At 54.6% G+C, this 19,931-nt stretch overlaps 1 protein-coding gene across 3 annotated transcripts in view; it reads right to left on the bottom strand.

The window, feature by feature from the left end:
• UBAC1 (UBA domain containing 1) overlaps positions 1 to 17,321 on the bottom strand; it is a 28,858-nt gene extending 11,537 nt beyond the window's left edge. For 2 of the 3 annotated variants that reach the window (XM_032261916.1, XM_032261914.1), the window contains exons 1-8: positions 16,944 to 17,321; positions 12,105 to 12,225; positions 10,545 to 10,618; positions 9,706 to 9,786; positions 4,476 to 4,583; positions 3,243 to 3,345; positions 2,907 to 3,015; positions 1,986 to 2,208 (exon numbers count right to left, since the gene is read on the bottom strand). In XM_032261916.1, coding sequence (XP_032117807.1) covers positions 1,986 to 2,208; positions 2,907 to 3,015; positions 3,243 to 3,345; positions 4,476 to 4,583; positions 9,706 to 9,786; positions 10,545 to 10,618; positions 12,105 to 12,225; positions 16,944 to 17,081 — 957 coding nt within the window. In that variant the 5' untranslated portion in view covers positions 17,082 to 17,321. The remainder of the gene's footprint in view (positions 1 to 1,985; positions 2,209 to 2,906; positions 3,016 to 3,242; positions 3,346 to 4,475; positions 4,584 to 9,705; positions 9,787 to 10,544; positions 10,619 to 12,104; positions 12,226 to 16,943) is intronic. The other variant, XM_032261915.1, reaches the window with a different exon arrangement.
• Between the last annotated feature and the right edge of the window lie 2,610 nt (positions 17,322 to 19,931).

Here is a 19,931-nt window from a genome sequence, read left to right as displayed (position 1 = left end):
GCAATCCAGTCACCTGACAAAGGGCTAACATCCAGAATCTACACGGAATAAACACATTTACAAGAAACAACCAACCCCAATAAGTGGGCAAAGGACATATCAGACACTTCTCAAAAGAAGACATCTGGCTGGGAACAGTGGCTCACGCCTATAATCCCAGCACTTTGGGAAGCGGAAGCAGGCAGATCACTTGAGGTCGGGAGTTTGAGAGCAGCCTGGCCAACATGGGGAAACCATGTCTCTACTAAATATACACAAATTAGCTGGGCATGGTGGTGTGTGCCTGTAGTCCCAAGCATTTGGGAGGCTGAGGCAGGAGAATCAACTGAACCTGGGAGGTGGAGGTTGCAGTGAGCCCGCGCCACTGCATTCCAGCCTGGGTGACAGAGCAAAATTCAACATCGCTGATCGTTAGAGAAATGCAAATCAAAACCACAATGAGATACCATCTCATGCCAGTCAGAATGGTGATTAAAAAGTCAAGAAGCAACAGATGTTGGCGAGGCTGTGGAGAAACAGGAACGTTTTTACACAGTTGGCGGGAATGCAAATTCGTTCAACCACTATGGAAGACAGTGTGGCATGTGGTGATTCCTCAGAGACATGGAAACAGAAATACCATTTCACCCTACAATTCCATTACTGAGTACACACCCACAGGAGGAGAAATCATTCTATTATAAAGATACATGCACACACATGTTCACTGCAGCACTAGTCACAACAGCAAAGACATGGAATCACCCCAAATACCCATGGGTAAGGAAAGAAACCAGACAGACAGGATCAAGAAAATGTGGGACACAGACACCATGGAATACTACGCAGCCGTAAAAAGGAACGAGAGCCATCCTCAGCAAACTAACGGAGGAACAGAAAAACAAACACCTCACATATTCAGGTGGAGCTGAAAAATGAGAACGCAGGGAGGGGAACAGCACACACTGAGGCCTGTCAGGGGTCAGGGAGGGAGGGCATCAGGATAAATAGCTAATGCAACCTGGTCTTGATACCTAGGTGATGGGTTGACAGGTACAGCAAACCACCATGGCACATGCTTACCTGTGTAACAAACCTGCACATCCTGCACGTGTATCCCGGAACTTAAATTAAATTACATTTTAAAAGAAAGAAAACCATTTGTCTCCACGGACCCTGTGCAGGGAAGACGTGAGCTGGGAAGCTAGGGGTTACACTGCAGGGCGTGGGGGGCGGGGCCCCACTCACAACCAGCAGAAGCAACTCGAATCACCCCAGGTCGATGTCTACAGCCTGGCCACATGGAACTCCATGGGAAACACAAGCCCCGAAGGTGGGGCCACAATGCATGTCACCCCCCCAGGAAACAATCGCAGCCACACGTGAGATGAGAGTACGCAGACGGAAGCGCCCGAGGGAGTGGATCTACCATCTAAGCCGGTGGGACAGAACCTCAAAGGAGGAAGTAAACTCGCATCAAAGAACAGGAGAGTGAAGGAAGAACAGGGAGACTCAGTGACATCAACCACAAGGTGCCAGCGAGGAAGTCCCACACGCACAGGCGCAGGGACCCTTCAGCCCTCTGCAGACGGCGCCACGGAAGCGGCTGGCCGGCTTGAGCCGCCCCTCACTCACGGGCAGCCCCACGGCGAATGAGCCTCTGGTCTCTGGGCAGGGCCTCCCCACAGAGAGGCTGCCGAACAGGTGCCGCTCACGGTCCACAGGAACTGTAAAAGGTGACAAATGTGGCGACGCAGAGGACACTGGGCCGGGGCCGCCTGGATTCAAGCGAGGGTAACGCACAGGCACGCTCAGGAACTCCGGCCAGACCCCAGGCTCGCCTCTTCCCAGGCCCGCCTGTAAACGCCTTCCCCAGCTTCTCTCTCTCCTGCGACAAGAGCCAGCTCAGCCCAAGGTCAGCCTCGCAGCCCCAGCCTCCTTTACATGGCTCGACCTCAAGGAAAGACACAGCGACTCTGCCTGGCGACAGGTCTAGTAACACATACCCGAGCATCGGCCCGAAACTCCCTTTTCCTCCGGATCTTCTTGAAGATTTCCGTGAGCTCATCTCTGGCCTCCTCGTCAGTGCTGCTGGCTCCTGCGGCGGCCTCGGAGCTGGCTGCTGCGGCCCCCTCGGCCCCTGAGGGGGCTTGGCCTGGAAGAGGCGTGTCTATGGTCGGGTCTTCTGCATGTTCGATGAGCCACTCCATGGCCTGAGGCACCGACATGCTGCAAGGCAAGACACTCTTTCCAACACCCCAGCCTAACGGACCTTCCCCTCCTGTCCACTCCCAGGAAGTAGAAAGGACCTTCTTCGCCTCCCCTCCCCTCCTCTCCTCTCCTGTCTTCTTTCCAACACCCCCAGCGTAACGGAGCAGGGCCTTTGCCTCCCGCATCCCCAGGAAGAGCCTCTGCTATGGAAGTGACTTCTCCAGCATCAGCTGCTGACCCTCGTAGTGAGAACCTGAATGAACACAGGTGCAGCTGAAGCTCGGGTCCTTGCCTGAAACTACCTTGAGACCCTGGGCAGAAACAGAAGCCCATTTCTAAGGAGAGGCAAGCGGACCCGGAGGTCTCTGCTGAGAGCTTAGGTATGGCTGTCCCGGGCTTATGGATGACTCATTTTAGATCTGAACACAGAGGCAGGGCAGGTGACTCACACGGGAACTCAGAGAAGACTGTTAGAGACTTCACTGGAGTTCTCATACAACGGCACAAAGAGAATTCACAGAACGACTGTTCTCTCACATGCACCCCAAAAATGCTTTGGAGGCACACATTTAAGGAACCTCTTCAAAACCCCATACATATTAGAAATGATTCCGCCAAACAGAGAGTTTAGGGTGGGAGGCCATCACCCGCAGGGGGAGCCCCACAAGCCCAGGCCCCACGTGTCTCCAGCAAGGGCAGGGGTGACTCCCACGCACTGGTTCAGCTGAAGGGCCTTGGTGGCTCTGGTCTCGGGAAAGCCCATCTCCGTGAGCTGCCGCAGGGCGGCCTCGTCCACACGCTCATCCTCATCCTCGTCCAGCATCGCTGAGGGGAGATGACAGGGTCATGAGGGCTGCAGCCTTGGGCTCAGGGACCTTATCTGAGCACAAACATTTTCAGCAATCATCGGAGACCTCCCAGTATCTGAGCTCCACCTGCCCGCCCACCCTCAGGCGTATGGACAGGAGTGGGGCAGCCCCCAGGCCCTCATCAGCACGGAGGCGCCACAGGGTGGGAACGCAGCACCTGCTGCCACCGGGGCTGGCTCATACCATTCGCCTTCTTAAACAATTCCACCGCATCCGGGTTCAGCGCTAACAGCTTCTGCGCCACGTCGATGAGAGACACCAGTATCTTCCGGAGTTCTGTCTGGAACTGTGGTGAAAAAAAGATCAATTCTCTAACTGCGCAGCAAACCTGCTTGGATGTATTGGACGCATGACTTGCTCCCGTCCTGGAACGCTGATTCTGAGGGCAGAGACGACATGCCTTCCTGCAGGACAGCAGGATCAGCTGAGGACAACGCGGGGGATCAGCAGGGCCAACAGCCTCCCTGCAGGTGGGAATGAAGCCAGCAGAAAGGGACAGGAATGCCTGGTCATGGTCACTCAGCGCTGGCCTGATGCTCAGCCTGGTCCAGTGAGGAAACCACCGGTCCAGCTGGCGCAGGTGCGTGGCAAGCTGAAGCCCCTTCTCGGCTTCACTGAAGAACACAGACTGATCTGAGGCTCCACAGCCACGAGTTCTGCCAGCCCCTGGCAGAGGCGTGGCTGCCACTCAGTGTCTGCAGTGGCCCGTCACTCTCCACCCCCCCGCAGGAGGAGTGCTGGGACGGACTAGGGATGGACGACAGATGCCCTCTAGGACAGCTCCTGGCTACGGGGCCTAGAGGTCGGAGGTCAGCCATCTCTTCTCTCACACAAGCGTGAGCCTCGGTGCGGACACCACACTAGAGAAATACCTCTGAGCTGGACACACACAAGATGGGGGAAACACACGTTGGCCATTGGGGAAAAGCCACCATGCCGTGGTCAGCATGAACTCTCTGGAAGAGACCCCGGGAAGTTCACTCCTAAAATGAACCAGCGCTCAGGGCAGTGCCCTTAGGTCGGACTGGCATCAGATGGAGTTGGAAGCCAGCAGTCCTCCCACCCTGGCACAGCTCGCGCCTGCCCTGCCTACTGGGGCGCCCACGTGAGCACGGCAAACACTTTTCTTTTTTAACTTAGGATGTTCTGATCCAAAGTAACTCACAGGTTCAGATTTCTAAGAGTTTTGCCAAACTCAGGGCCAGACTGAGGTTTTCCCAGGGGCATCTATCTTTTTGGTCCTGCCTTCAGACGGCTTTCCAACTTCTTACTTAGAAATCATTTTCGATTTACAGAAAACATGCAAAGTAGTACAGTCCTGTAGAACCCTCACTGGCTTCCCCAAAGACTTCTAGGGGATCAGCTCTTGCTACCGCACCCCGTGGGGACCCCATGCCGCTCTGGGCCGACACTCACATCTCTCATGTTGGTCTGGACCACGGCTCGGTCCATGTTGTGGGAGGGCAGGTTGGCAGTGGCCCGGAGGATGGCATCTTTATCTGGAGCTTTCTGGTCTTGTTTTTTCTACACAGAAAAGTAACCAGAAAGTCAGAGATAAATGTGAAAGCAGAAAGGGCAAGAGGATGAAAACTGAGTCAGCAGAGCTCTGCCCAGGAAAGACTCCGTCTCCTTTAGGAGCCAGAGATGTAAACGCCTTGATGAGCTGGGGGAGCCCGGAGAGTTCTGGGCAAGGCCCCGGGACAGCAGACGAGCTGTGATGCTGACGACACAACTGCTCTGCCGTAAAGGAGAGTGAAGTGGTGGGTGAGGGGCAGAGCGGGAGCAAGGGCCACAGAACAACCGTCACACGGGGCTGCAGCGAGGGGGGCGACTCCAGAGGAACCACCTGGCCTGCAACTGAGCCCTGAGGCCAAAGCCGCAAACTCATCTCTGCTCCTTCTGGAAGCTCCTCATGTGCAGTAACGCCGATAGAAACGCGCAAGAACAAAAACGATGGGAGAGGAAGAGAGCCAGAAGAGTGACAGCACGTTCTCACAAGATGGCCAAGGATGGAGGGACCAGCAGGGTGCAAAGGCTCAGGTCAAGAGCAGAGCATGGACGCAAGACCGTTCCAGCCTCCTAGACCTGCATCGGTGGCAAGGGACAGGGAGCGAGCCTCAGGAGCTGGTGCTCCATCCCCTGCCGCCCTGCCCTACACTCCCCTGCCACCCAGCCCTGCCAGCAACTCCCAGAGAGCTGGGCTTGAGACCCCGAGCCAAGAGCCCTAGGCTCATGTGAGGGAAAGTGGCACCCCCAGCATAATCAACAGCAGCCGGGGCGTGGGACAGGGACAGGGAGGCCCAGCAGCAGGGGTGAGGGACAGGGACACCAGCAGAAGGGGTGAGGGGCAGGGACAGGGAGGCCCAGCAGCAGGGGTGCAGGGCAGACACAGTCATGAGGTGGGAGAGGGCAAAATGGCAGGGTCTGCACCCACAGGGCAGCGCCCAGTCCCAGAGCGCTGCAAACAAGATCCAGATCCTCTGGAAGGTGGCATTCAGCCATGGACAGCCAGCCAGACGTTTAAGGAAAGCTTCCAGCATGAAAGACAAAAACCCAAATAAGAACAGGAACAGGCTGGGCACAGTGGCACACGCCTGTAATCCCAGCACTTTGGGAGGCCAAGGTGGGTGAATCACTTGAGGTCAAGAGTTCCAGATCAGCCTGGCCAACATGGTGAAACCCCATCTCTAAAAATACAAAATAAGCCAGGTATGGCAATGTACACCTGTAATCCCTTAAAAGGGATGGGTCTCTTTCTGGAAAGAGAGATTCAGCAGTTAAGAAACCCTGTTGCTGGCTCTGAAGGAGGAGTGTGGGAAGGAATGCAGGCTGCACCCAGGTCCTGAGAGGAGCCCCCGCAATGGCCGCCAGCTACCTGGGAGCCTGAGGCAGGAGAATCGCTTGAACCTGGGAGGCGGAGGTTGTAGTGAGCTGAGATCACGCCACTGCCTGCACTAGAGCCTGGGTGAGTGACAGAGCGGCCCGCAGCCCTGCTGCTGGGTTTCCCTGTCCCTGCCCCCATGCCCCTGCTGCTGTCGATGGTGCTGGGGGTGCCACTCTCAAACAAACAAAAATCAGGAACAGAAAGGAGCACGAAGGGAGGAGCCAGCAGGGAAGAGGACAGCGTCCATGAGCTAGGACACACGGCCCGCAGGCAACGACGAACACACCTGAGCACTAGAAGACGTGATCCGAGGAGAAGCTGCCGAGGAATTTAAATGTTACAGCCAGGTCAAAAAGGCTACAGAATGCTTGGAAGATACAGTCAAGGAATCCCTCAGAAAACAGGCCCACCAGCCAACCCGTAAGAGTTACAGAAAGAGAAAAGAAAACAAGGAGATGAAAAAACCAATTCAGAACTTTTCCAGAACTAAATTTGCCAGAACTCAGACATCTGAATCTCCAGTCAACGTGCCAGGCATAGCAAAGAGAAAAAGACCTGCAGCAGGACACCATGGAATATTCCAGAACACTAAAGCACGCCAGATGGCAGAAGGTTGCAGAAGGAGCAGAGGAAGGGAGGCAGCTGGCATAGGGAGGAGCGGCTCAGAGAGCCTGGAGTACTGCACATGCCTGGCACCGCCTCCACAGCTCCTGCGCTGGAATGCACGGCCTCCAGCGGGTTCTCCTCCCGGGCACTAGAGGGAGTCAGGTTCCATCACACCAAGGGACAGGTCGAGAACAAGACACCTGGTTCTGTGGCAGGCCTGGCACTCACCTGCGCATGACCAGAGCGTGAGCAGGACACGGTCCACTATGGGGTCAGGTTACGTCATGGAGCACAGCCGACTTTGGGGAAAGAGCATGACGCTTAGCGGGCCTCACCTAATCAGGCAGGCCCTTAAAAGGGATGGGTCTCTTTCTGGAAAGAAATTCAACACTTAAGAAATCCTGTTGCTGGCTCTGAAGGAGGAGGTGGCCATGTGGGAAGGAATGCGGGCTGCACCCAGGCCCCCAGAAGAAAATGGGTTGGAACTGGACTCCGCCGACCGCCGGAAGACCTCGGAAGCAGACTCTTTCCCAGAGCCTCGGAAAGGAACGCAGCCCTTCAACACCCTGATTTCAGCTCAAGACCCTGAGCACAGAAACCAGCTGAGCTCACCCCGCAGGCTTCCGCCCTACAGAACTGCCAGCTACAAAACAAGCGCTGGTTTTGTTTCGTTGTTGTAGTTTGAGATGGAGTCTCACTCTGTATCCCAGGCTGGAGTGCAGCGGCGCGGTCTCGCCTCACTGCAACCTCTGCCTCCCGGGTCCCGGTTCGAGCAATTCTCCTACCTCACACTCACAAGTAGCTGGGATTACAGGCACGAGCCACCATGCCCAGCAATTTTTGTATTTTTTTAGTGGAGAAGGGGTTTCACCATGTTGGCCAGTCTGGTCTTCAACTCCTGACCACGTGATCTGCCCGCCTGAGCCTCCCAAAGTGCTGGGATTACAAGTGTGAGCCACCGCGCCCAGCTGACAAGGGCTGTTTTAAGCAGATACGTTTCTGGCGATTTGTTAGATGGCAACAGAAACCTCACATAGACTTAGCAAATTCTAACCTAGGAGAGAGGCGGGAAAGCCAGGCTGCCTGAAAGGCAGTGACTCAGACAGATCATGGGCCAGAGGAACCTGGAGGGACAGTGCCCCAAGAAAGGGAGTGCCCCGGCGACCTCACATCTGTGACGTTTCCAGAAGCTTTATCAGCTCTGTAGAAGAGCATGAAAAAATCAGCAATAAGCCTATGAGAAACTCAACAGGCAAACGGAAAGATGAGGCAAGTATGAATTCCAGGACGAACAAAGCTGTGTGAGCAGGACGGATAACCTCAACATGTTTTGCTCACAGCTGAAAGCTACACTTCAGTTGCAATAGTAACGAAAACCCTGAAATCTTCACCAAAAATTCCCATCCAACCTTCAAGGGATGAGGGAGGGAGGCACTGCATCCTCTCCATTAAGACAGCAATAGACTAAAGTTGATTCAAGGAATGACAACATACACTATTTACGAATCAGGAAGAGATTGGTTTTGTTGTTGTTTTGATACGGAGTCTCGCTCTGTCGCCAGGCTGGAGTGCAGTGGGGCGATCTTGGCTCACTGCAACCTCTGCCTCCCAGGTTCACATGATTCCCCACGTCAGCCTCCCAAGTAGCTGCGACTACAAGGCATGCACCACAATGCCCAGCTAATTTTTTGTAGTTTAGTAGAGACAGGGTTTCGCCATGTTGGCCAGGATGGTCTTGATCTCCTGACCTCATGATCTGCCTGCCTCAGCCTCCCAAAGTGCTGGGATTACAGGTGTGAGCTACGGTGTCCAGCTGAGAATTGTTAAAGATAACAAGAGTTATGATTGGTTGGGCCAGACATGCTGGCTCATGCCTGAAATCCCAACACTTTGGGATGCCAAGGTGAGCAGATCGTCTGAGCCCAGGAGTTCAAGACCAGCCTGGGCAACATGGCAAGACCCCACGTCTACAAAAAATACAAAAATTAGTCGGGCGTGGTGGTGCGCACTTACAGTGTCAGCTACTCTACTCCTGGGGCTGAGGCAGGAGGATGGCTTAAGCCCAGGAGACAGAGGCTGCAGTGAGGTGAGATCACACAGCTGCACTCCAGCCTGCTGTGCACCGCCAGGCTTTGCCAACATGCCCAGCTAATTTTTTATATTTTATATTTTTTGTAGAGACAGGGTTTCATCATGCTTCCCCAGCTGGTCTCAAATTCCTGGGCTCAATGTGATCCTCCCACCTGAGCCTCCCCAAGTGCTGGGACTACAGGCGTGGGCCACCTTTTTATTAAAAGACTTGTAGTATTATTTGACCTTTTAAAGACATGTTATTTTGACTTAAAAATTAATTCATAAATACAAAAATGAGCTGGGTGTGGTGGCACACACCTGTGGTCCCAGCTACTTGGGAGGCTGAGGCAGGACTGCTTGGACCCAGGAGGTCAAGGCTGCAATGAGTCGTGACTGCACCACTGCACTGTAGCCTGGGCAACAGAGTGAGATCCTGTCGCTAAAACAAAAACAAAATTAAAAATTAATTCAAAAAATATGAATTAACATCTTACAATGTTTCAGTTTGCAAATATTTGAAAAGAAAAGGTAAGCTCCTCAAGTTAGCTCCAAGCTACCCATTCAGGAGGCTGCGGGGCAACGGCTGGATGGTCAGACCCGCCATTTATGACTTACGAGTCTGTAGTCTGAATACCGACCGTCAAACTGTAATCTGAGAATTGTGAATACTGCCTGAGGCAGTTCCCAGAAACAGGCCTGACTCAGGACAGCAGGCGGAGGCATGCCCAGATCTGTCCATGCAGATGGGTGGAGCGGCAGCCTGTGTGCCACTCACACGTGCCAGGTGTGGCTGGAGATAAGACGGGGACCCAAGCCCGGGGCGCTCTTCCTGGGGACCCACAGTCCCAGATGAAACCCAAAAACAGCTATGCACTACCAGGCCTGGGCCCTGCCCAGAAGAGTTCGGCCCACCCTTTCACTGGGGTGAACACTCTCCTTAACCTCTCAAAGCACAAATAAGAAACTCTACCCACAGGATGAGTCATGAAAAGACAGAAGAGGAATGCTGCTGCCCTTCTGAACGGCAGGCTCCACGCTCGGCATGTGCTCAGTGCCTGCCGGTGGGCAGAAGATGCCACTTACAGGACACGTCTTCCTCTGCTCAGGGAGCTTTCCAAAGCATGGGCTTCTGGGCAGCCAGCAAGCAACACGCTTCACGGTTTCCTAAGGCACGCGCGATACGTGGAAGGCACAGACTGTGAATCGGTAACGTGGGAGTTAACGTAAACTCCAAGGACATCCAGTTGTTTTGCAAGAAACAGACAAGACAGGCAAAACTCAGCATCTCTTAGTGTCGTGAGTACAGGTTGAGTATCCCCCATCTGAAGTGCTGGGGACCAGAACTATTTCAGATTTCGGGTTTTTTCAGATTTGGGAATATTTGCATTCCAAATAATAAACCCAAAAGCACACACAAGCATTTCCATTTTGGAGCTCGATGCGTTTCCGCATTTGGAGTTTCGGATGGGGATGCTGGGCCTGCGTGGTGCAAGCGGAGCTTGTGAGAGCGCCCCCTCGCCCGCCGCTCTCTGCACGCGCAGCCCTTATTCTGTATGGTGGCTGGTTACCAACTTCCCTAGTTCTTCTGTCAGGACTGACTCGGCTGCTTCAGGAGGGACAGGAGCACACGCAGGTGAAGGCGGACAGCAGCAAGGGAAAGAACTGTCACACAGGACATGCCCCCACTCTCCTCTCTGTCTCAGAAAACTCAGGCAGGTTTTCTGTGCTGGTCCCACGAGCAGGGACAAGGGCTGACATGGATTAAACAGGCTCTGCCAGGAGCGAGAACTCCTATATATCCACATCCACTGTAAATGGCGAATGTGTGGGCTGGGGAACAACGAGCACAGAGAACTTCCTCATAATTCTTAAATGTAGACTTCTACCAATCAAGGTCCCCTTTTGCAAACTTTGAAATTTACCTTTTCTTCTGCTGTGACATCAGCCATCTTGGGAAGTGGTGCTGGAGCACGCTTTTTTATCAATAACAGGACATCTAGAAAAAATAACATGCATATCCATCACACTGTTGCTGGCTCTGAAGGAGGAGAAGGCTGGATGTGGGAAGGAATGCAGGCTGCACCCAGGTCCTGAGAGGAGCCCCCCTGATGGCTGACAGCTACCTGGGAGGCTAAGACAGGAGAATCACTTGAACCTGGGTGGCAGAGGTTGCAGTGAGCTGGGATTGCGCCACTGCACTCCAGCCTGGGAAACAGAGCAAGGCTTTGTCTTAAAAAAAAAAAAAAAAGAGGAGGAGGAGCAGGAGTTCGGCTGGGTGCAGAGGCTCACTCCTGTAACCCCAGCACTCCCAGAAGATGAGGTAGGCGGATCACTTGAGCCCAGGAGTTCAAGGCCAGCCTGGACAACATGGCAAGACACCGTCTCTATGAAAGTGCACAAAATAGTTGCACATGGTGGCACATGCCTGTCGTCCCAGCTACTTGGGAGGCTGAGGTGGGAGGAACTGCTTGAGCCCAGGAGGTCAAGGCAGCAGTGAGCCCAACTATGCTTCTGCACTCCAGCCTGGACAACAGTGAGACCCTGTCTCAAAAGAGCAGGGGTTCCTCTGGCCCCCCCAAACCAAGCATCTACACCAGCCTTCCCTCACTTTTTCATGGTGTCTGCATGGCCCTGACTGAGGTACAAGCTCCCAGGCCTGGCAAGAACCCCCAGGTGACCCGTGGCCCGGACGCCGTGCACAGCATGGCCCTAATAATGGCACAAAGAATTGGCCACAATCCTGCAAAGGGCTCTCATTTTAACCGCCTCAGTTCTGAAAAAGTCCGTGAGGCTGGAGAGTTTGTCTTAACCCTCATGAGTCAAAACCTGAGATGTCGTTCATCCTCAGCCCACGGTGGGGCCATACCGGCTCACCCTCAGCCCCCGGTGGCGGCCGTCCCGGCTCACCCTCAGCCCATGGCGGGGCCATCCCGTGCTGGCTTTGAGCTTGATGGTCATCTCAGTGGATATCTGTTAGCAATACTTTCAGGATTTTCAAAATAGCTTACTTCAAGAAATTACATAATTAAAGGCATTATTTGAATGACACAGACAAAACTGAGGTTTGCTCTTCGAGTGTCTCCAGACACAAAACCGTAAGCAAGTAAACGGAGTTGCATCTAACGCCGCACTAAGATGCCTGCAACCATCACCACGACAGCCACGTCCAATTCAAGAGTAACACCTGCAGAGCCCCCTGGAGTCTCGTCTCTGGTTTGCTTTGAAACAGAACCAAAAACGAAATTCACATTTGGCTTCTCAAACGTCTGCTGCTTGTTCAATTTCAATTTCTGCTGCTTTTCACAAACATTCGATAACAGAACTCTAATAAAGGAAGAACAGGGTGCTTCCAGTAGCTCTTGTTCTGTGCGCCTGTCCGGCTCGGCATACTGACCCCACGGGTGCAGAGCCCCTCCCCGCTCTGGTGCCCACACCAGGGCATGGTGCCCGACGCCACACCCAGCCACCCACGCAGCCCTTACCTCGGTCCTGGATGTTCTCCTCCAGGATGGTCCTGTCATCACTCAGCACCCTCTCTGAGGCAGCGTGGATTAATTTATGATGGGTTACACTTTTGGGATCTTCTAAGCTCCCATGCGCACACTGGGGGAAAATAGATATTTCAAGATAGAAAATAAGTAAATCGTAATTCTAATAACATAGGGCCTGGCATCCCAAGCCATACCAGGAATTTACTGGGTGTTGTTATGAGCTAAGAAATTACAGCATGGATGAAATTCAAGAATTCCCGATAACGGCAGATGCCAAATGAAGTATCATAGCGCCAGATCCCCTGGGCCAGTGGGCTGACCCCCAGTCCATGGAGTACTCCTGAAGCAAGCTCACAGCTCGACACACCACACCCTACTGACAATTCGTGGCCACCAAAACCGCTTCTTTCTTCCACAGACACACGAAGGGGGCCAGAAAGGCAGCGCGGAAAGAAGGCTGGTTCACAGAGAGCACGAAATCGGGGTAAGGAGCACTTCGCATGGCTGCTCTCAGCGTGACTCCAGCTCGCTAAGCAACAGCCATGCCGTGGCCTGGGCAGCTGGAGGGGACCGATGGGCACGCAGTCACCAGGGCCCTGGAAACGCTGCAATGCCCGGGCAGGGAAGGGGAGGCAACATACGAGCAGCAGGGAGGAGACCCCCCTCACACACACCACGGCCACCTCTGACCAGCACTCATGGGTGACCTGGGAAGCCATCTTGACAGCCACTGACTGCAAACTCCAGGAGGCAGCTGGAGCGGATGGCCATGATCCCTCCCAGCCTGCCATTACGCAGACCTCACAGCCAGCTGCTGGCAGGGGTGGACCCTGCTCCTCCCCTCAGCCACATGGCACTGGATTGCAGGCGTTCTGCTTTCCTTTGGACATCGGTTATGCGTGTCTGCTCACCATTTTGTGAAGATTAGGCAAGCACTGATGGTCCCATGTAATGAAGACTGAGGTCAGCACGTGTGCCTGCGTGTTCGTGCCCAAGTCCAGAGCTCCACAACTCCACCCTATTGTCTGCCTCAGCACCACACGGCCCGACACGGCACGGCACGGCACACCACACCACGCCACACCACGCCACACCACACCACACCAGACAACAGTGCTGCCTTCGCCACCACACCACACCAGACAACAGTGCTGCCTTCGCAACTACGGCGCCTCCCCAGCAGCTGGAATCCTGGAGTGGGAGGAGTGGGGCTGCGCTTTTATGTTTCAGAAAATACCCAGTTTCCACAGCCTGGCCTGAAAACCCTTCAGTACTCAGAGCCTGGGCAGAGGGAAAGCTATTGTCTTGCTCTTACAGATCCCTGAGGTTAGATGGTAGAATTCCCTGAAGACCAGGAAAGGATGAAACCCTCACTGGGCACTTTCTAAACCTGGCAGCGGGCTCAGCCCATGGGTCAGGAGCGTGGCCCAGCCTGCAGAGGGGCCGGGGCAACATCCCAGGACAAGCTGTCCTCGGACGTGTCAGGTGGCCGGGCAGAGGCCCTGCTGGCAGCTCGCTTTCCACCTCCCTCTGCTGCCACAGGGGCTCAGAAACACCCAGCACACACAACACAACTGCTGGCTGGAAAAAAAAAATCTAAGCACGCACGTCACCTCTCAGCACAGGCGTTTAGAAGTAACTGAATTTTCTGTTACTCTCAACACAAAAAACAGTCCTTCAGAGGCTGTCATCCCTTCACACAAAGCTGGCAAGGCCAAGGGGACATGAGGGCGAGCAGCTACTGGCAAGACACGCTCCTGCCATTTATGACAGGGCAGACAGTCCCTCAACTGCCTCTGAATTTGACAATGGTTCTGCTCCCTGAAATACTGGGGGTGCATGCTAGACCATTTGTCAAGTTCAGAATGCAGACTACAGAATGCAATTTTCCAAACTCATTCTCATACTGATTCCTGAAAAAACGATACATTACGTGTCCCCAGCACCAGAACGACTAAGTCACTCTGTTTCTTTGTTCTCGGCAGAAGCTGGGGTATGGCGGCAAAAGAACCCCAACGCAGGCCACTGGGGTAGGAGGCCTCCACACCCCACCCCACTATGTCCAGCGCCTCCCCAACACAGGCCACTGGGGTAGGAGGCCCCCACCACCCACCCCCCACCCCCCACTGCATCACGCTCCGTCCCGGAAGAACGGTGCCTTCATTTCTGCTTATACCTAATGCAATCTGTCATTTGAAGACCCATTTTCACGTGATCTAGGAAACTGAAAATTTAACAGCCATACTAGCAAGTACTGTATTCTATTTTGGCAATTTCATGAATTTTTTTTTTTTTTTTTGAGACAGGATCTTACAGTCACCCAGGCTGGAGTGCAGTGGTGCAACCTCCGCTCATTGCAACCTCCCCTTCCCAAGTTCAAGTGATTCTCGTGCCTCGGCCTCCCAAGTAGCTGGGATCACAGGAGCCCGCCAGCACTCCTGGCTAATTTTTGCATTTTTAGTAGAGATGGGTGTTTTGCCATCTTGGCCAGGCCGGAATTTCACGAAATGTTTACAACACACACCAAAAACTCTACTGCACCACAGGTATAATTTTCTTACTCATTAGCCACCTGTCGTATAGGATGGGTTATCCTGCCCCCCTTCTCCATGCCAGGGCAATGGGAGCCAGAGTCCACCACGGTGATCCCAATTTGCACACAACAGAACAGGGAAAGGCGACAGCAAGAGTTGTGATCATAAACCCTCCTCTCAGCAGGCACAGCCAGGAGCACAGGGGCGGGAGCCGACGCCATTCCCCTCCAGGCAGAGAGGAGAGAGAGGGGACACAATCCCGCGGGCATCGGCAGGCACTGAGGAGGAACGCAGCTGAGACAGACACCAGGCCTCCCTGCCTGCAGCAGGATGACATCCAGGGACTGGCTTCCAGAGAGACATTCAAAGACACAAGTTGAGGACCCTCTTTTCTGACTAACGCATTCCGGCCAGCCTGCAGGACATGCTGGGGTGTGGTGGTGGGGAGCCTTTCTGACGCTCACCTCTGGAGTCCTGTCGTTTACATTGGCTCTTGTGGTGTGAAAATCCTCCACCCCTGTGGAGACCGCAGAGTGGACTACAATCTCAATTTAAAGCAGGATCATAACAAAAAACCCCAAATGGAACATCTCAACACCAAATGCAGTGACAAATACCAGGGACAAAACAGTGAGCATCATCACGGAACTGGCTGCCTCACTGGCCCCCGTGCCCCTGAAATTCACAAGTACCTGTGGATCAAACAGTTGTCATTTCCCATTTCCTTTCATAAAAGAATGTCACGATGGCCATGTACATTGTACCCTGAGTTAGACAAATGCCGCACCAACGCAGGCGACATCCCACGTCCACGCAGTGTGGGTCTGCAGGGTATTTTCGTCTATTCCACTAACCCCCAGTTTGTTCTGGGGCTACTCTGAGTCTGGTCCTGGACTTGTGGATATCAGCCAAGCCCCCGAGGGGCTTCTGGACTGGCTCAGGGAGGACAAAGCACCTCGGAGAAGATTTTCAAAAACACATGCGCTAGACAAGCAACAAGGCCTGGTCCAGCAGCCTAGATGCCCACGGAGGTCCTGGTGCTTGAGCTTAGTGCTGTCCCAAAGGAAAACCACACAGACTGGGCCCGAAGAAAAACAAGAAACCAGCCAAAACATACCTGCCCTTGAACGTGGGAGGCTCAGCCGCTCCTTGGTGTGAACCCTGAGACCAACACCTCACAGTTGCTCACAGCCACCGTTCCAGAAGGGGGCTTGCCAAGCCTGCCTCCAACAGTTGCAGAACCCCACAGAACCACACTCACTCACCAAAGCAACGCGAAAGTCCTCCATGTCAGCGGTTGCCATGGTAAGAAGTGAAGCTTATCCTGAGAGACCACACTTAGCTAACGTCTAACGCAGCCAATCTGTCAGCCCATAGATATGTAACTTATCGCACGGAGCCGCCACTAGAAACCTGCCCCCTCCTTCAACCTAAATTCTGCCAACCCTCAGATCATGTCAAGTAGAGACAGGAGGTCAGTCTGACACACGGACAGGCTTCTTAGCTGACCTTAGTCCTTTAGAGACCAGAGAACTAGTTCCCAAAATCAGCAACCTAAGGAACTAAATACACAGGGTAATTCCGGTGAATAAACTCTAAGAAGTGTCTCAGCGAGGAGACCCTCTTCCTGGACCTTCCCTCTTGACCAATGTTACCTCTGCAGAAAAGCAGGGGGGCAGAGCCTTGTCCCGCAGCGGCACTATTTCAGTGACTCCAGCTAAGAGGCACAGTGGCCACAGCCAAGGCCGGCTGCGCCAGCCAAGAAAAGCTTCCAAGCCGCCGGCTCTGCGGGAAAGGGGAAGAGGAGGAGAAGGGAGCTCTTAATGCAGGGGCCTGCGATAATTCTCAGCTCTCAGAGGGGCTGCTGAAAAAAACTCACCCCAACAGCAAAAAGGCACAACGGCTGGAAAATCCTGAAGCCCTGCTCCCGTCGGCGGCTTCACTCTCCAGGCCTCAGTTTCCCAATCCGCCCCTACCTCCGTGCAGAGCTACAGAGTTTACCGAGAGGCTGGCGTGCAGAGGGCTCGGCCGGGCGGCTGGTCCCGGGCGAGCGCTTAGTGACCGGTGCCCGCCGGCCGGCCCGGCCCGGGGACGAGCGTCCAGAGGCGTGGGATCCGGAAGCGGGAGAGTCGGGCAAACGGGCAGGAGGCGCTGCCGCCACCCCCGGGGAAGGGGGCCTGGGAGCTGCGGACCCGGCGGCGGACCCCGGGTCGGGGACTGCGGTGGGGTCCGCAGTCTGAGCGGTCCGGGGCGAGTGCTGGCGGCGGGGGAGGGTCCCGGCCCGGCGCGGCCTTACGTGCTTCAGGCAGCGCTCCTTGAGCTTCTCCACCGACGTGTCCTCGGTGGCCTCCTCCTGCCACTCGGCGCCGTCGGCCGCGCAGATGTGCAGCCGCAGCACCTTGCCCGCGAAGATCTTCTCCTCCTGCACGAACATCGCGCCGCCGCCGCCGCCGCAGGGGCCTGCGGCCGCCACCCGAGCCCCTGAAGGTCACCGGGCGGGCGGGCGGGGCGGGGGCGGGGCCAGGCCGCCCGCGCGCTCCTTCGCTGGGCCGCCGCCGCCCCGCCCCGGCTCCCGTCGGCCGGGCCGCCGTCACTCGCCTCGGTCCCACCGGTCGCCTCGCTCCCGCCGCCGCAGCCGCCGGGGGCGCGCTGTCGCCGCCGCACCGGATGTGCGTCACGGGCGCGCGCCTGGCGCATGCCGGGAGTTGTGGTTCTCTGGCAAGCGCCTCGCTCCCTCCGTTGGGGGCGCGCTGTGGCTATCGCAAAGGAAGTGCGTCACGGGGCGCGCCCGGCCCATGCCGGGAGTTGTAGTTCTCTGGCTGCTTGGTTTCTCCCGCACCTGCAGGCGCTTCCCACCTGGGGCACTAACCACGTGGGACCGCATGGACTCTAAAGGTAAAATACACCCTAGATCCCAAAGAAGTAAAGGTAAAAAAGAATGTAAGACATCCCGATAATGTTTTCATATTGATTACATGTCGAAATAATTTTCGGATCTATTAAGTAAAAATGTCATTAAAATTAATTTTACCTGTTTCTTTTAACCTATTTAAGACGGAAAGTTTTAAATTGCCTACATGGCTGCTGTGATGTTTCTTTTGGACTCCACTGCTGTAGAACGGGGGCTTCCAAAGAACTTGGCTTTAACAAGCCCAGGTCTGTCTGATACACACGCAGGTCCGCGAAGCCTAGGTTTTCGAAGCACCCAGAGGGGAGGGAAGCCGCTCTGTAGTGCAGGTGGTGCCAGGAGGGCCCATTTTCTGTGGAGTGTAACAAAGAGTCTTTGCTTGGCGAAACTTAGGCAGAACCTTCCAGACCATCTGCGCACTTCCTTGTAAAATCCAGTTTTAGCAAAGACCCTTGATAATTGAGTTTAGCAAGAACCTTGATGTCTGATCAGGTTTGTCGTCCTCCATCTCCCGGGTGCTCTGTGATCACTCCAGCCTCTCAGCAAGAACCCTGTCAGGTCGGTTTCGCCAGCACCACCCTCATCCCTGATGTTTTCTCCTATTAATTTCCCATTCACTGACCCCTCCCTGCTCCGTGGCTATACGTTTCCACTTGCCCTTGCGGTATTCGGAGTTGAACCTGATCCCTGTCCCCACTGCAACCCCCCATGGCAGTGATCTCAGTACCTATCTCAACAGTCTTCAGTAGCATATCTTTCTTACCATGTTCCTAAATATGAATTTTTCAGTTCAGGTTAGACGTTGAGCATTGACTGATCTGTACTCATTCACCCCATTCATTTATAAAACCTTTACTTCGCAGAGATGAATAAGGCATGGTTCCCCTTCTCAGAGGTCAGCAATCTAACTGCGGAGGCATCTCTGACTCTCGACTGCAAGCTTCTATTCTCTCCGCACCATTTTGCACACATGTCCTCATTTTTCTCCTGTGATAATTCCAGCCTTGTCCAGATTCCATGTGTCCAGCTCAGCACTTACTAATTGCCTGCCATGAATGGGAGCCTCTGCTACTCAGTGAAAATATGGTAGTGATTAAGATCAGAGACCAGGATACAGTCCTAGAATGGGGCATTTTTAACACAGGAAGCAGAGACCCTGGTGGAGGTGGTGGTAGTATCATGGAAGCTGGGGGAGGGGGAGGGGGAGGAACACCAAGGTGGGGAGAGGAGAGTAGGGGAAGCCAGAGGGCTTGGGGAGCCAGGTCGGAGCATTCGAACTTTGCTGTGAGCGCCACAGAAGGGGTGACCAGGTGGCAGAATGAATGGTGGTGACTGTGGAGGGGACAGGGAAGAGGGCAGGGTGTCCTTCCAGGGGAGCGATGGGGAACAAGGGGAAGAGGACAAGGGGCTTCCAATGGCCTGTGGGAGGGGAGGCCAGCAGAATTGGAGGGTGTGGATACAGAGTGAAATCAAGGATGACTCGAAGACTTCCAGCGTGGGTGGCAGAGGGCAGGGCAACGCTGCCCTTTGAAGTAGGAGGCAGGAGGGAGGAGCCACTGGCCAGGAAGGTGTTGAGCAGCTTTGGACTCAGGGATGGATGTGGCGGGGCATTCATGCGGAGGTGGCATTCATGCGGAGGTGGCATGCTGGACCTACAGGACTGAAGTTCAGGAGAGAGGCCTGGGCTGGAGACAAAGACGGGGCAGTCGGCCTGGCCCACACAGCAAGATCCCCTACAAAAAGTAAAAAATAAATTAGCTGGGTGTGATAGTACATACCTGTGGTCCCAGCTACTCAGAAGGCCAAGGTGGGAGGATCACTTAAGCCCACGAGGTCCAGGCTGCAGTGAGCCGTGATGGCGCCACTGCCCTCCTGCCTGGGCAGCAGAACAAGGCCCTGTCTCAAAACAAGCAAACAAACACAAAAAGACTAGCCAGTCATGAGCACATCAGTGGCAGCTGGAACTAAGGGGCTGCCCAACCCCCTTCACATGTGGAGGAGCCCATGAAGAAAACAGAAAAATATGGTACTAGGATAGTTCCAAAGTGTGGCTGTCAAACCCAAGCAGGGAAAGGTATCGAGGAGAAATGGGGCACATGAGAGAAGACCCAGAACTATCGTGTCAGCTCAGTGAGCGTCTCCAGGGACCGGAAAGGGGCTGGGGCTCAAGCCTGCCTGGCTGCGGATCTGGTTTTCTGCCTGGCTGCGGATCTGGTTTTCTGCCTGGCTGCGGATCTGGTGCCTGCCTGGCTGAGGATCTGGTGCCTGCCTGGCTGAGGATCTGTTATCTGCAGGCAGCAGTGATGCTGCGTAACAAAACCACCCTGAAACTCAGCGGTTAAAACAAACAACAACTCTCTGTCACTTCTCACAAGT

This window comes from Sapajus apella, unplaced genomic scaffold, assembly GCF_009761245.1.
Source record: "Sapajus apella isolate SASKATOON/1434 unplaced genomic scaffold, GSC_monkey_1.0 scaffold126, whole genome shotgun sequence".
NCBI classification, from domain to species: Eukaryota; Metazoa; Chordata; class Mammalia; order Primates; family Cebidae; genus Sapajus; species Sapajus apella.
This window is presented reverse-complemented; position numbering and strand designations above follow the sequence as displayed.